At 43.5% G+C, this 14,462-nt stretch overlaps 1 protein-coding gene across 7 annotated transcripts in view; it reads right to left on the minus strand.

Annotated features, from left to right (window-relative positions):
• Positions 1-14,462, minus strand: part of LOC118362545 (protein unc-79 homolog) — a 48,450-nt gene that overhangs the window by 23,316 nt on the left and 10,672 nt on the right. For all 7 annotated transcript variants that reach the window (XM_052486279.1, XM_035742959.2, XM_035742958.2 and 4 more), the window contains 15 exons: positions 12,529-12,617; positions 12,103-12,143; positions 11,200-11,228; positions 6,070-6,299; positions 5,738-5,909; positions 5,309-5,539; positions 4,866-5,056; positions 4,464-4,587; positions 3,789-3,932; positions 3,137-3,352; positions 2,642-2,869; positions 2,357-2,507; positions 1,957-2,036; positions 1,654-1,802; positions 1,285-1,442 (listed from right to left, as the gene is read on the minus strand). In XM_052486279.1, the coding sequence (XP_052342239.1) occupies positions 1,285-1,442; positions 1,654-1,802; positions 1,957-2,036; positions 2,357-2,507; positions 2,642-2,869; positions 3,137-3,352; positions 3,789-3,932; positions 4,464-4,587; positions 4,866-5,056; positions 5,309-5,539; positions 5,738-5,909; positions 6,070-6,299; positions 11,200-11,228; positions 12,103-12,143; positions 12,529-12,617 (2,233 nt within the window). The remainder of the gene's footprint in view (positions 1-1,284; positions 1,443-1,653; positions 1,803-1,956; positions 2,037-2,356; positions 2,508-2,641; positions 2,870-3,136; positions 3,353-3,788; positions 3,933-4,463; positions 4,588-4,865; positions 5,057-5,308; positions 5,540-5,737; positions 5,910-6,069; positions 6,300-11,199; positions 11,229-12,102; positions 12,144-12,528; positions 12,618-14,462) is intronic.

A 14,462-nucleotide genomic window follows, 5' to 3' on the forward strand; every position in this document is an offset into this window, starting at 1 on the left:
ACGAGTGTAGCTTTAATTCAGTACCCTGCATGTGTGTTTTAATGAACGTTTGAGTTTTAACGAGTGCTATTAGCATTTGGCGTGGCGCATTTGCATTTCCTGATGGCTAGATGGGACGCCTGCGTGTCGGGTGGGCTTAAGATAATTATTAAGAAGGAAAGAAATTCCACAAAATAACTTAACAAGGCACACCTGTTAATTGAAATGTATTCCAGGTGACTACCTCATTAAGCTGGTTGAGAGAATGCCAAGAGTGTGCAAAGCTGTCATCAAGGCAAAGGGTGGCTACTTTGAAAAATCTCAAATAATTTTTTCAAATATATATATATATATATTTTTTACCCCTTTTTCTCCCCAATTTCGTAGTATCCAATTGTTTAGTAGCTACTATCTTGTCTCGTCGCTACAACTCCCATACGGGCTCGGGAGAGATGAAGGTTGAAAGTCATGCGTCCTCCAATACACAACCCAACCAAGCCGCACTGCTTCTTAACACAGCGCGCATCCAACCCGGAAGCCAGCCGCACCAATGTGTCAGAGGAAACACCGTGCACCTGGCAACCTTGGTTAGCGCGCACTATTTGTAAAAAAAAATGTTACCCCTTTTTCTCCCAAATTTCATGGCATCCAATTGTTTAGTAGCTACTATCTTGTCTCATCGCTACAACTCCCATACGGGCTCGGGCGAGACAAAGGTTGAAAGTCATGCGTCCTCCGATACACAACCCAACCAAGCCGCACTGCTTCTTAACACAGCGCGCATCCAATCCGGAAGCCAGCCGCACCAATGTGTCGGAGGAAACACCGTGCACCTGGCAACCTTGGTTAGCGCGCACTGCGCCCAGCCCGCCACAGGAGTCGCTGGTGCACGATGAGACAAGGATATCCCTACTGGCCAAACCCTCCCTAACCCGGACGACACTAGGCCAATTGTGCGTGGCCCCATGGATCTCCCGGTCACAGCCGGTTACGACAGAGCCTGGGCGCGAATCCAGAGTCTCTGGTGGCACAGCAGTACAGCACCCTTAACCACTGCGCCATCCGGGATGCCTTCAAATCAAATTGAACAATTCTTTGGTTACTACATGATTCCATATGTGTTATTTCATAGTTTTGATGTCTTCACTATTATTCTACAATGTAGAAAATAGTAAAAATAAAGAAAACCCCTTGAATGAGCAGCTGTGTCCAAACTTTTGACTGGTACTGTACGCAAACACACACACACACACACACACACACACACACACACGTACGTACAGTGAAGCCTCCTATATCATTCACCTGCTTCAAAGCGTATCTTCCAGTCCTTGCTGTTGAAATTGCTGTCCACCAGGTTCCAGAAGATGTCTGCTCCGTGGGAGAGGGAGAGGGCATGCAGGAGCTGGGGCACGGCCAGGGAGGCCAGCTGGCAGAACTCAGACTTCAGCATGGTCCACAGTCTAGAACATACAGGTATCACATTAGACGCACACAGATCTGGCTGCTCTTCACATGTCTTTCATTAAGATGATGATCGACAATTTCAGTTGCAACATCTCATGGCTCAAGTCATGTTTAAAGAAAGTACTCGCAAAGATATCTGTAGAAAACCAACAAGCTATGTGTGAAACTGCAGGAGGGGCCCCATGCGGTGATGGTGACTGTGATGACCTGGGAATAAGCATCTTTTCCTGGATGTAGGCCAGGAACTGGGGGTGGTCCTTACGGGCCAGGTACAGACACTCTCCGTGGAGACACAGGATCTTCAGACAGTTCAGCATGTTGAACAGGATATTAGGCTCCTCAAACTTGGCCATTTCCTACATTGATGAACAGAAGGTAGAGTTCATTTCCTCACTCAATCTTTTCTCATGAGGGGATTATTTTCTTTGATTACGCATCTATTATTTAGACAGTTTATATCTGTACATTACAAGATACTTTAACACTAGATACAGGTGGACTAGCAGGTACCTGCAGAATGGTGTATATTAGCTTGAGAGACACAGGGAGCTGCTGGTAGGAAAACGTCTTGTCGGGATTATTCTTCATTGCTGTAGAACAGAAAGCTTTGATGTAAAACAAAGCCTAACACTGCCTAGCAAAGCAGAAACTATGCAGTGTTTCCTTTTCATGTTGCACACTGCCTCTGAACTGTTACAGAGAAGTGTTCATTTCATATTTTTCACATTCGTTGGCTTCAGGTCAAACGATACATTTGGGATTACATTTTTATAATAATGAGGTGTTTGCACCGACACAACTGAGCATTGTTCTGCTTGTGTTTCGTCAGATCTATATCCATGCATTGAGACATTCTGTGCTCATTCTAAAACCCTTCCAACCCAAGCCTTAGGTCACCATGGATACATACATGGGTTGTCAGGAGAGTCACTTTGATTGGTAGGGTTGTCAGTGTGTGTGCTGGTAGGGTGGTCCCCTTCCTCTGTCCCTCCCTTTGTCCCTTTTTCAGGTCCAAACACTTGAGGCAACAGCAATGTGTCCTCCAAGCCATCTGTTGGCTCCTATAGGGAAGACACAATCATGTCTAGTGACAACCAAATGCAGTAAGAATTACCAACCACTGAAAAACAATTGGGACGCTTCAGGACATCCTTCATGTTGTTTTTACAGGAGTGTGTGTGCATGTGTGTCTCACCACCAGATGTATCTCCTCCCTGGGGGTGAGTCTCTCCAGGAGCTCACAGCCCAGCTGGTAGCATAAGATGCTAGACTGGCATAGGCTGCACTCCAGGGCCTTCTCATCCTTCTGACAGGTGTGGGAGCCCCCCCACGGGGCCTGGAAGACGTTGTTGATGATGCCCACGATGTCTTTCCCCAGGCTGCTTTCCAGAACCAGAATCACGCCGTCATCCTGGAGCTCCATCTGGACAAGGAACCAACACAACAGGTTGAACAGGAGAACCCAATAGAAAGTGGGACGGAATTCAACTTGGTGGCTGTGACATATTCAGTGAGGCATTGTAAAATGCAGCAAACAGTACTGTATAACTGAACCCATGTCTGGAATGTGCCTTCCGAGCTTCAAAATAATACATTATTATACAGCACACACTTCCTTGCTCACATGCAAACAAACACACCCATTCAGCACACAAACAAAAGGCACATTCATGCTCAAAGATTTGGCCACCTGTTTGAGGATGAGGTCAAACATGAGGATGAAGCAGCTCAGGTTCATGTCATCATCGTCACAGTCCAGGTCCAGGGCACAGTGTCCTGTAGCATGGCCTAGGTTCTTAAAGGGACTGCAGTGCAGGGGGCTCCGGAATGGGCTTCGGAACGGACTGGGGAATGGGCTCAGGGTGTTGTGCTGCCCAAGACGGCCTGGTTCTGAAACCACGCTTTCCTAGGAACATCACGCACCCACACACACACAAATGTGTAATTGTTTCATATTTGTACTATCCTTAGAATTACCCTCCAAGTTATCAAGGTGTGTTCAGGTGTAGAAATATACTGCAAATATACTGTCGATAGATGAGCCGAAGGCTTTAACTGATAAATCTGAACGATGGTAAAACTCAATTAAGCCCCTTAAACAGGACTATATTTAGACTTCAGCAGTTACCATGACAACGCACGGGCCGTGGATGGTTGACAATAGAGGGTAGCTAGATAACAATAATTTTCCTATTGTGGATGTAAACTGTATCTGTCCTGAGCTCATTTGTTCTTCTGTTACTGTTCATTGATAGAAAGGAAATATCTGAGCGATAAGAGCTTTTTTCTTTGGCATTGAGTTTGTTTTGCATGGGAGTTGATGACATAGTATGAAATCTCACCCTCCGAGCCTCAGTATTTTCCCTAGATAGATTTGAGACGTGAGCCTTCCTCTGATTGGCCAGTTCCTTCACAGAGTTCACCCCATCAGAGAACATCCCGACCAACAGCTGCAGAGGCACCACAATGTCCAGCTCTGACAACACCTGGGTCCATCCATCCAGACACATACAAACACACCAACAGTTACACACACACACACACACACACACACAAAGATGCAGACCAAACTCATACGCACCCACAAGACACATTAATGACAAAAACAGGTTTACACACGCACATATGAAACACACAAACAAACAGATGTTAAGAGAGGCAAAAGACAAGACACTAGAATGTAGTACACATACTCCTGTAGTGCTGCTTTGAGTGTGACCTATATAGTCAGATTGAATTACTTTGGTGTCTGTAATCACAGTCATGACAGAAAACGTGAAAATCCATCCACGTATAAATAGGACAGCAGGCTGTGAGTGCATATGGAATCAAAAGCAAAATCCCTCCTCTCTCCCCCTCAGAACTCTGGTCTTATGCTAGCCGTGTGACCCAGTTCGATATTCAGTAAAGCCCCTGCCCAGGCACTCACACATCATGACAACCTGTCCATTTCACACATGAAATTAACCACTCAATATGAAATGGACACTCTAAAAAGCCACAGGCCTTATACTCACATGCAGCCAGAGCAGAGCCTGCTCCTGCACAGAGGCTGGGTAGCCTGAGAACCTGCAGCTAATGAACCCAAACATCTCCTCCATGGAGAAGGGGAGAGGGCACAGCTCAATGTCAAACATCTTGCTGCAGGGAGAACAGAGGGGAGAGGTGGGGAAATGCTTTTAGAGCTGAGGCTTAGTATTGCGTCTCTCTCAGGTGTAACAATGGAAACTAAGCAAGTCTGTTTTCACTGTCTACCCATGACTGTGTGTTTCACATAGTCACATTACATTTCACATAGCATTCAAACTTTCTCATGAGAGAAAATTATTTCTGCGTCAACAGTAACCATAGGAACCCATTGACGTAGAGGAGGTAGTACAGTGAACTGGGTGACTTGGAGGAAGTTCAGTATACAGTACCTGAGCACCTCTCTGAACTCCTTGAGCTGCTGGTCAGGCACCTCAGTGCGGATGGCCTCCAGCCATTCTGGCATGAAGCACTCCCACAGCGGCTGGCTGATCACGTTGTAGGGGATCAGGCTCAGGATCCTGTTCAGCCCCTCTTTCAGCTGGGTCACCGTGTTGCAAGACTTATCCCAGTAACCCCCCACCTGGGGATATGGGTGCATAGACACATACACAGGTCAGGTATAACCATGGAGGGTATTCACCAAGGAACACAACCATCACTTGCTGTCCCTACAATGTGCATTTCCTCTAGAAAAACAGTCCTAACCTCATACTATCCTACACCCACCATTACACCCTACAACCCCTCACGATCACCCCCCGAAGCTCAACCACCTTAACCCTCCAACACCTCTCCTCCTCCCCCTCTCCACCCCTCCCCCGCTCTTCCTCACTCTGGCAAACTCCACAGGCTTGGGCAGCAGGCACATCACCATGACATCGAATCGCACGTCACACACGGTCTTCAGCCACTTGGTGACAAACTGTGGCTTGAGCTTCTCCACCAGGGAGCCCACCTCATCGTCCATCATGTAGGCTGTGGAGTGGAACCATTGGAACACCATGCTCACCAGCCGCGCCAGGCTCTCTGTGGGCGTGTTCTCACTGGGGGTGCACAGGCTCACCTACAGGGATGGGGGCAAGGATGTAGGGTATCATGGTCAATCGAGGGCTTCCAAGATTGGAGAGAGATACGGTTAAAGCATATAATGTTGCACTATGAAGAGAGTACAGTCCGGGCTGGTAATAAGAGCCCAGACAGGTGTGTCAACATCCTAATCTCACTACTGCGATAGTGAGTGATAGACCAGCGAGCCACACACCAGAAACCAGATGCCAAACTGACTGAGGAGCCTCTGATCGTGCTGGTCGTCCTCTTTGTTATCGAAGTCGATGTTGTCAAGGGAGTGGTGAGAGGCAGACAGGCCCATCTGACGACGCCTGTTCAGCTCAAACTCACGCAGCTCCGCGTGGATCTCTGCCTCTTTCAGTAGGCTGATGTTGATAGATGGATGGAGAGAGGGGGAATCAAGAATGAGACAGACAGAAAGACAGAGGAGGATAGATGGATAGTGATAGAGAGGTAGATAACTGGTTTAAATCAGTGCAATTGTGAAGCATACGGTTATTTGCCTGTGTTGTCTGTGATGCTCACCTGATAACAGCCTCCACAGTGCACACCAACTCCTCTGCCCCACACTCGCGGGTGTTGATGGGAGGGGGAGAGGTTTGGTAGAGATGGGTCTCCGCCGCAGCCCCCGTCTCGCTGCTGTGGTGGTTGACATGGCAACGCTTGCAGTAGCGGACAGGCCGGTTGCCATGGCGCCCACAGCAGCCAGCTGAGAAGCAGGTGACAACCGCCCTCCTGACATGAGAGCTACAGTTCTACAAGACAGAGAGGGGACAATGAGAGGACAACTCCTCGTATCATTTTAATATAAAAATGTTAATTATTTTGGTTACAGAAATCTAAACTGTTTGCACCATTTAAAGGGAAATTTAACTAACATTTTCAACTTCTCAACATCTCCAGCTCCACTGTAACATCAACATAAGAAAATTGTGTGTTTTTATGTTTTGTAGTAAAAAAGACAGAGGAAGATAAGTGTTTCCTATGACATCATCAACCAATTAGTAGGAAAAACCTTCTCATAATTGGTTAAAATCACACAATGCACACTGATGATGTCATTGGAAACACTTACACTGAATATACCACCTTTGCCCACAGAACAGCCTCAATGCGTTGTGGCATGGACTCTACAAGGTGTCGAAAGCGTTCCACAGGGATGCTGGCCCATGTTGATTCCAATGCTTCCCACAGTTGTGTCAAGTTGGCTGGATGTCCTTTGGGTGGTGGACCATTCTTGATACACACATGGGAAACTGTTGAGTGTGATAACCCCAGTAGTGTTGCAATTCTTGACACAAACCGTGCGCCTGGCACCTACTGCCATACCCTGTTCAACGGCACATTCACCCTCTGAATGGCACATGCACAAAATCCATGTAAATTGTCTCAAGGCTTAAAAATCTTTCTTTAACCTGTCTCCTCCCCTTCCCCTACACCGATTGAAGTGGATTTAACAACAGACATTAATAAGGGATAATAGCTTTCACCTGAATTCACCTGGTCAGTCTTTGTCATGGAAAGAGCAGGTGGTCTTAATGTTTTGTATACTCAGTGTATATGTTTTACTCCAAAACATAGAAACGCACCATTTTCACATATGTTGATGTTGGGGTGGTGCTGGAGATCAATATGAAGTTGAAGTTGAACAATTGTTACATTTCCCTTTAAGTGAAATAAGATAAAATGCTCTTATGCCTCAATAAATACACTGATGTTGAAACATCCCAAATTAAATGAATGTTCTTTCACTTTTGAGTATATGTGTGTGTGTGTGTGTATACTAATGTGTACGCTGCCATGGGACAGATAGCAACATTCTTAGATAGGTACTGCACATGTCCCTATGGTGTCTCATTTCTCAACAAAAAAATGGTGGAAATTGTGGACTGGCTTAATCTGATCAGCCACTAAAAGCTTTGGCCATTATCTCTGTTTTCTTCCTCCCTTCCCCCTTTCTCTGTTCTTCGCAAAAACATAAAACGGACAATTCTTTCTTTCAACGAAGAACCACAGCTGCACGCAATCCATAACTTCTTGTTACATTATGCTGAAAACTTGGTTTATGGACTATACTCTACACAGTATATGAGTGTTTAATACTGTAACTACAGAACACTGTGAAAGCAACCCCTTGTCTAGCTGTAACTAGCAATCACCTCTCAGAACAACAATATGCTGGTAATGAGAGAGCTGGCGTGGGTCCAGGTAAGAGTTTAAAGAGCTTTCTGCTGTGGGACAAAGCCTATTGAAAAGGAAGTGTGAGGATTGAAACTGCTGCTGGATGAACTGGGATGGAGGACAGTTGTTGGCCGGCAGCTCAGCTTGATACACTACCTGAGCATTGTGAATTGTGTGTCAGTCTCCGTGGGAAACAAGGGGGAACTTTTATGCCCTTGGGACTGTGCTCCGGAACAAACATCATGCCCTGCCAGTTCCATTAAGACTGGGCCATCCATCGGACAAGTAATGAAGGGAGTGTTCCACTTTAGGTCCCTGTAGCCTGTAGCAGGCTAGTATAGTGTTTCTTTCTACAGCACTTGAATGACACAAGTGGTTACCTCTTTCTTCAAATCAATTTAAGCACTTTTACTAGTCATTGGTAAATAAACACTGGATGGATGTTGGCATGATATATATATATATATATATATATACAGTATACATATACAGTGGGGCAAAAAAAGTATTTAGTCAGCCACCAATTGTGCAAGTTCTCCCACTTCTGAAAATCACATTGTAGGATTTTTAATTAATTTATTTGCAAATTATGGTGGAAAATAAGTATTTGGTCACTTACAAACAAGCAAGATTTCTGTCTCTCACAGACCTGTAACTTCTTCTTTAAGAGGCTCCTCTGTCCTCCACTCGTTACCTGTATTAATGGCACCTGTTTGAACTTGTTATCAGTATAAAAGACACTTGTCCACAACCTCAAACAGTCACACTCCAAACTCCACTATGGCCAAGACCAAAGAGCTGTCAAAGGACACCAGAAACAAAATTGTAGACCTGCACCAGGCTGGGAAGACTGAATCTGCAATAGGTAAGCAGCTTGGTTTGAAGAAATCAACTGTGGGAGCAATTATTAGGAAATGAAAGACATATACAAGACCACTGATAATCTCCCTCGATCTGGGGCCCCACGCAAGATCTCACCCCGTGGGGTCAAAATGATCACAAGAACGGTGAGCGAAAATCCCAGAACCACACGGGGGGACCTAGTGAATGACCTGCAGAGAGCTGGGACTAAAGTAACAAAGCCTACCATCAGCAAGGGCATTGAAGATGAAACGTGGCTGGGTCTTTCAGCATGACAATGATCCCAAACACACCGCCCGGGCAAGAAGGAGTGGCTTTGTAAGAAGCATTTCAACGTCCTGGAGTGGCCTAGCCAGTCTCCAGATCTCAACCCCATAGAAAATCTTTGGAGGGAGTTGAAAGTCTGTGTTGTCCAGCAACAGCCCCAAAACATCACTGCTCTAGAGGAGATCTGCATGGAGGAATGGGCCAAAATACCAGCAACAGTGTGTGAAAACCTTGTGAAGACTTACAGAAAATGTTTGACCTCTGTCATTGCCAACAAAGGGTATATAACAAAGTATTGAGATAAACTTTTGTTATTGACCAAATACTTATTTTCCACCATAATTTGCAAATAAATTCATAAAAAATCCTACAATGTGATTTTCTAGATTTTTTTTCTCATTTTGTCTGTCATAGTTGAAGTGTACCTATGATGAAAATTACAGGCCTCTCTCATCTTTTTAAGTGGGAGAAATTGAACAATTGGTGGCTGACTAAATACTTTTTTGCCCCACTGTATATATATATATATATATATATATACACAGTACCAGTCAAAAGTTTGGACACACCTACTCATTCAAGAGTTTTTTCTTGAATCTTAGTATTTTCTATTTTCTGGAATAATAGTGAATACATCAAAACTATGAAATAACACATATGGAAACATGTAATAACCAAAAAAGCTTAAAATATTCAATATTTTTGATTCTTCAAAGTAATCACCCTTTTCCTTGATGACAGCTTTGCACACTCTTGGCATTCCCTCAACCAGCTTAATGAGGAATGCTTTTCCAACAGTCTTGAAGGAGTTCCCACATATGCTGAGCACTTGCTGGCTGTTTTTCCTTCACTTTTTGCTCCAACTCATCCCAAACCATCTCAATTGGGCTGAGGTCAGGTGATTGTGGAGGCCAGGTCATCTGATGCAGCACTACATCAGTCTCCTTCTTGGTCAAATAGCCCTTACACCACCTGGAGGTGTGTTTTTGGTCATTGTCCTGTTTAAAAACAAATGATACTTCCACTATGCACAAACCAGATGGGACGGCGTATCGCTGCAGAAGGCTGTGGTAGCCATGCTGGTTAAGTGTGCCTTGAATTCATAATAAATCACCAACAGTATCACCAGCAAAGCACCCCCACACATCACACCTCCTCCGCCATGCTTCATGGTGGGAACCGCACACGCAGAGATCATCCGTTCACCTACTCTGCGTCTCACAAAGACACAGCGGTTGGAACCAAAATTCTCAAATTTGGACATATCAGACCAAAGGACAGATTTACACCGGTCTAATGTCCATTGCTTGGCCCAAGCAAGTCTCTTATTGGTGTCCTTTTGTAGTGGTTTCTTTGCAGCAATTTGACCATGACGGCCTGATTCACGTAGTCTCCTCTGAACAGTTGATGTTGAGATGTGTCCATTACTTGAACTCTGTGAAGCAATTATTTGTGCTGCAATCTGATGTGCCGTTAACTCTAATGAACGTATCCTCTGCAGCAGAGGTAACTCTGGGTCTTCCTTTCCTGTGGCAATCGTCATGAGAGCTAGTTCCAGCATAGCACTTGATGGTTTTTGCAACTGCAAAGTTCTTGAAATTGTCCTCATTGACTGACCTTCATGTCTTAAAGTAATGATGGACTGTAATTTCTCTTTACTTATTTGAGCTGTTCTTGCAATACTATGGACTTGGTATTTTACCAATCAGGGCTATCTTCTGTATACCCCCCTACCTTGTCACAACACAACTGATTGTCTCAATTATGAAGGAAATAAATTCCACAAATTAAGGCACACCTGTTAATTGAAATGCATTCCAATACTTTTGTAAATGTGATATTTCAGTTATTCATTTTTAATACATTTGCAAAAATGTTGAAAAACCTGTTTCGACTTTGTGATTATGGGGTATACATTGATGAGGATTTTTGTTTAAATAATTTTGGGAATAAAGCTGTAACCTAACAAAATGTGGAAAAAGTCAAGGGGTCTGAATACTTTCCCAAGGTCCTAGGCATTAACCAACACATTAACCAGCAATGACATAGCAAGGGCGGCACAGCCACTGTCCATGATTAGGTAAGCAAAGCCATCCAAAAATGCAAACAAACTAGCAAACAATTCCAATCCATCACTCTTTATTTTTTAAATTTTATTTAACCTTTATTTAACTCTACTTCCCTTGTTGGTCTAATATGTAGAAACAAGGGGTACTCATTTTTAGCCATGTATTTTTAGCCATCAAATATACTACTATGAATTCAGCATAACCTGATGAGAGCACAAACAAATACGAACCCAAGCAAACACAAACACATATGAATGCACCAACATTCAGGCCTTACCTTCTTTTGACAAATAGCAGATATCTCAGCTGTAAAGACGAGGCCAGAGATATTCAACATAACATACAGACAGACATTGGGTTCACCCACACAAAAATACTGTAGTATACCATGGTAGAAATACTGGACTAACTATAGTATAAATACTGTAGTAAAAGAAAACTGTAGTATATACTATAATTACTTTGTGTTTTTTGAGGACTGTAGTATACTGTAGTATTTACTGTCGTGTTTTTGCAGACCTTGCTGTAGTATTTACTATAAAGCTTTTGTTTTATTATATTTGACATGAAATCGGAGGCTTTGTCCTTGAGAGAACCTACTGGAGAAGTATTAAAAGAGCACATAACCTGAAGAACAGTGCTTCTGCTCTTTTCTGTAACCTGTAGGGAACACAATAGTTGGTCTATATTTGGCAGGTATTTGGTAGGTTTCTCACTTACGGGTGGCACAAACTGGGATATGGGAGAGGGGAGTGGGCAGTGTATATGCAAATTAAATACTGTAGTGTTTACTATAGTTAAAAAACTATAGTGTTTTTGCTAACATTACTGTAGTATTTACTACAACGTCATTTTTTGGATAATACTGTAGTTATTACTATAGTATTCTACAGTATACTACAACATTCTATAGTAAGTACTACACATGATTGAGGGATACTACAGCGTGTAGTATAGTATTCTACAGTATACTACAGTTTACTACAGAATTCTATAGTAATTACTGTAGTTTTCTATTGTAAACTGTAATTGTTTTCATGTGGGCACTCAGCCTAACTTCCACCTCCCTCCCTACAGTCATAACTAAAACTCCCCTTTGATTGACTCTGGAGAGAGAGAGAGAGAGAGAGAGAGAGAGAGAGAGAGAGAGAGAGAGAGAGATTAATTTGCTAACACTCACCTTGGGGCAAGAGCACATCAACAAGCCATTCTGCATGATCTCTGTAAAGTCACACAAATATATAAATCATAAATCAAATTATAGTTAGCTGAGACTACCTCATAAATACACTTCTAGCAGATACACAAACATATACAGTAGTCTGCATGACTGCTTCATGTTATATTGTGAGTCTTTAATGAGGATCCAAGAAGAGACATTGTATTCTAAAGAGCTAGACATAGACAGTGTGTACAGTATGCCATAAGTCAGAGGAAATGAGAACAAGTTGTTTAGTGATGGCAATCTCATTATCTGCTCAATGGAATTATGCAGCCATGGTGATGCCTCTCCCTCAGGATAAAGACCGGAATAATGAAGCAGACAGCAGGTGACGTATGTTCGGAATGGCATCTTGGTGGAGAGTAAGGTTTTACAACAACAGACCCTGATATCCTTTGGCTGCACTCTTCACAGATGTACAGAGGAGGGGGCTTCTCTCCCAGGGAAACGGAGAGGGTGGGATCGATGCACATCTATAGGGCGACAACAGACAGTTACAGGATCCAGAAGGAATATACAGTACAATAGTTGCAGTGATATAGGATTGTAAAGGGGTCCTAAGAAGTGCATACCACACCCTATTTCTTCACTGCTTGTGCCATGGCACGTGATTACACCTCAAACTCAAATAAGTCTGTGTACAGTGCATTCAGAAAGTATTCAAACCCCTTGACTTTTTCCACATGTCACGTTACAGCCTTAGCCTAAAATTGATTCAATAAAATAAAAATTCATCAATCTACAAACAATACCCCATAATGACAAAGCAAAAACAGATTACTTTTTTTGTGCAAATGTATTAAAAGTAAACAACATAAATATCACATTTACATAAGTATTCAGAGCCTTTACTCAGTACTTTGTTGAAGCACCTTTGGCCACGATTACACCTTCGAGTCTTCTTGGGTATGACGCTACAAGCTTGGCACACCTGTATTTGGGGAGTTTCTCCCATTCTCCTCTGCAGATCCTCTCAAGCTCTGTCAGCTATTTTCAGGTCCCTACAGAGATGTTCCATTGGGTTCAAGTCTGGGCTCTGGCTGAGCCACCAAAGGACATTCAGAGTCTTGTCCTGAAGCCACTCCTGCATTGTCTTGGCTGTGTGCTTAGGGTCGTTGTCCTGTTGGAAGGTGAACCTTCGCCCCAGTCTGAGGACCTGAGTGCTCTGGAGCAGGTTTTCATCAAGGATCTCTCTGCACTTTGCTCCGTTCATCATTCCCTCGATCCTGACTAGTCTCCCAGTCCCTGCCACTGAAAAACATCTCCACAGCATGATGCTGCCACCACCATGCTTCACCATAGGGATTGTGCCAGTTCCCTCCAGACGTGGCTCTTGGAATTCAGGCCAAAGAGTTCAATCTTGGTTTAATCAGACCAGAGAATCTTGTTTATCATGGTCTGAGAGTTCTTTTAGTGTCTCCAAGAGGGCTGTCATGTGCCTTTTACTGTCATGTGCCTTTTACTGAGGAGTGGCTTACGTCTGGCCACTCTACCATAAAGGGCCATAAAGGGCCTGATTGTTGGAGTGCTGCAGAGATTGCTGTCCTTCTGGAAGATTCTCCCATTTCCACAGTGGAAGTCTGGAGCTCTTTCAGAGTGACCATTGGGTTCTTGGTCATCTCCCTGACCAAGGCACTTTTCCCCTGATTGGTAAGATTGGCCGGATGGCCAGCTCTAGGAAGAGTCTTGGTGGTTCCAAACGTCTTCCATTTAAGAATGGTGGAGGCCACTGTGTTCCTGGGGCCCTTCAAAGCTGCAGAAATGTTTTGGTATCCTTCCCTAGATCTGTGTCTCGACACAATCCTGTCTCGGAGCTCTACAGACATTTCGTTTGACCTCATGGCTTGGTTTTTGCTCTGACATGTACTGTCAACTGTGGGACCTTATATAGACAGGTGTTTGCCTTTCCAAATCATGTCCAATGAATTGAATTTACCACAGGTGGACTCCAATCAAGGATGATCAATGGAAACAACATGCACCTGAGCTCAATTTCATGTCTCATAGCAAAGAGTCTGAATACTTATATAAATAAGGTATATATATTTTTTTTAATGATATACATTTGCAAAAATGTCTAAAAACCTGTTTTCACTTTGTCATTATGGGGTATTGTGTGCAGATTGAATAGGAAAATATATATAATTTAATCAATTTTAGAAAAAGGCTGTAACATAACAAAATGTGGAAAAAGTCAAGGGGTCTGAACCCTTTCTGAATGTTCTGTATATACATATATACATTACCAGTCAAAAGTTTGGACACACCTACTCATTCAAGGGTTTTTGTTTATTTGGACTATTTTCTATTTTGTATAA

This window comes from Oncorhynchus keta, chromosome 29 (assembly GCF_023373465.1).
Source record: "Oncorhynchus keta strain PuntledgeMale-10-30-2019 chromosome 29, Oket_V2, whole genome shotgun sequence".
Taxonomy (NCBI): Eukaryota; Metazoa; Chordata; class Actinopteri; order Salmoniformes; family Salmonidae; genus Oncorhynchus; species Oncorhynchus keta.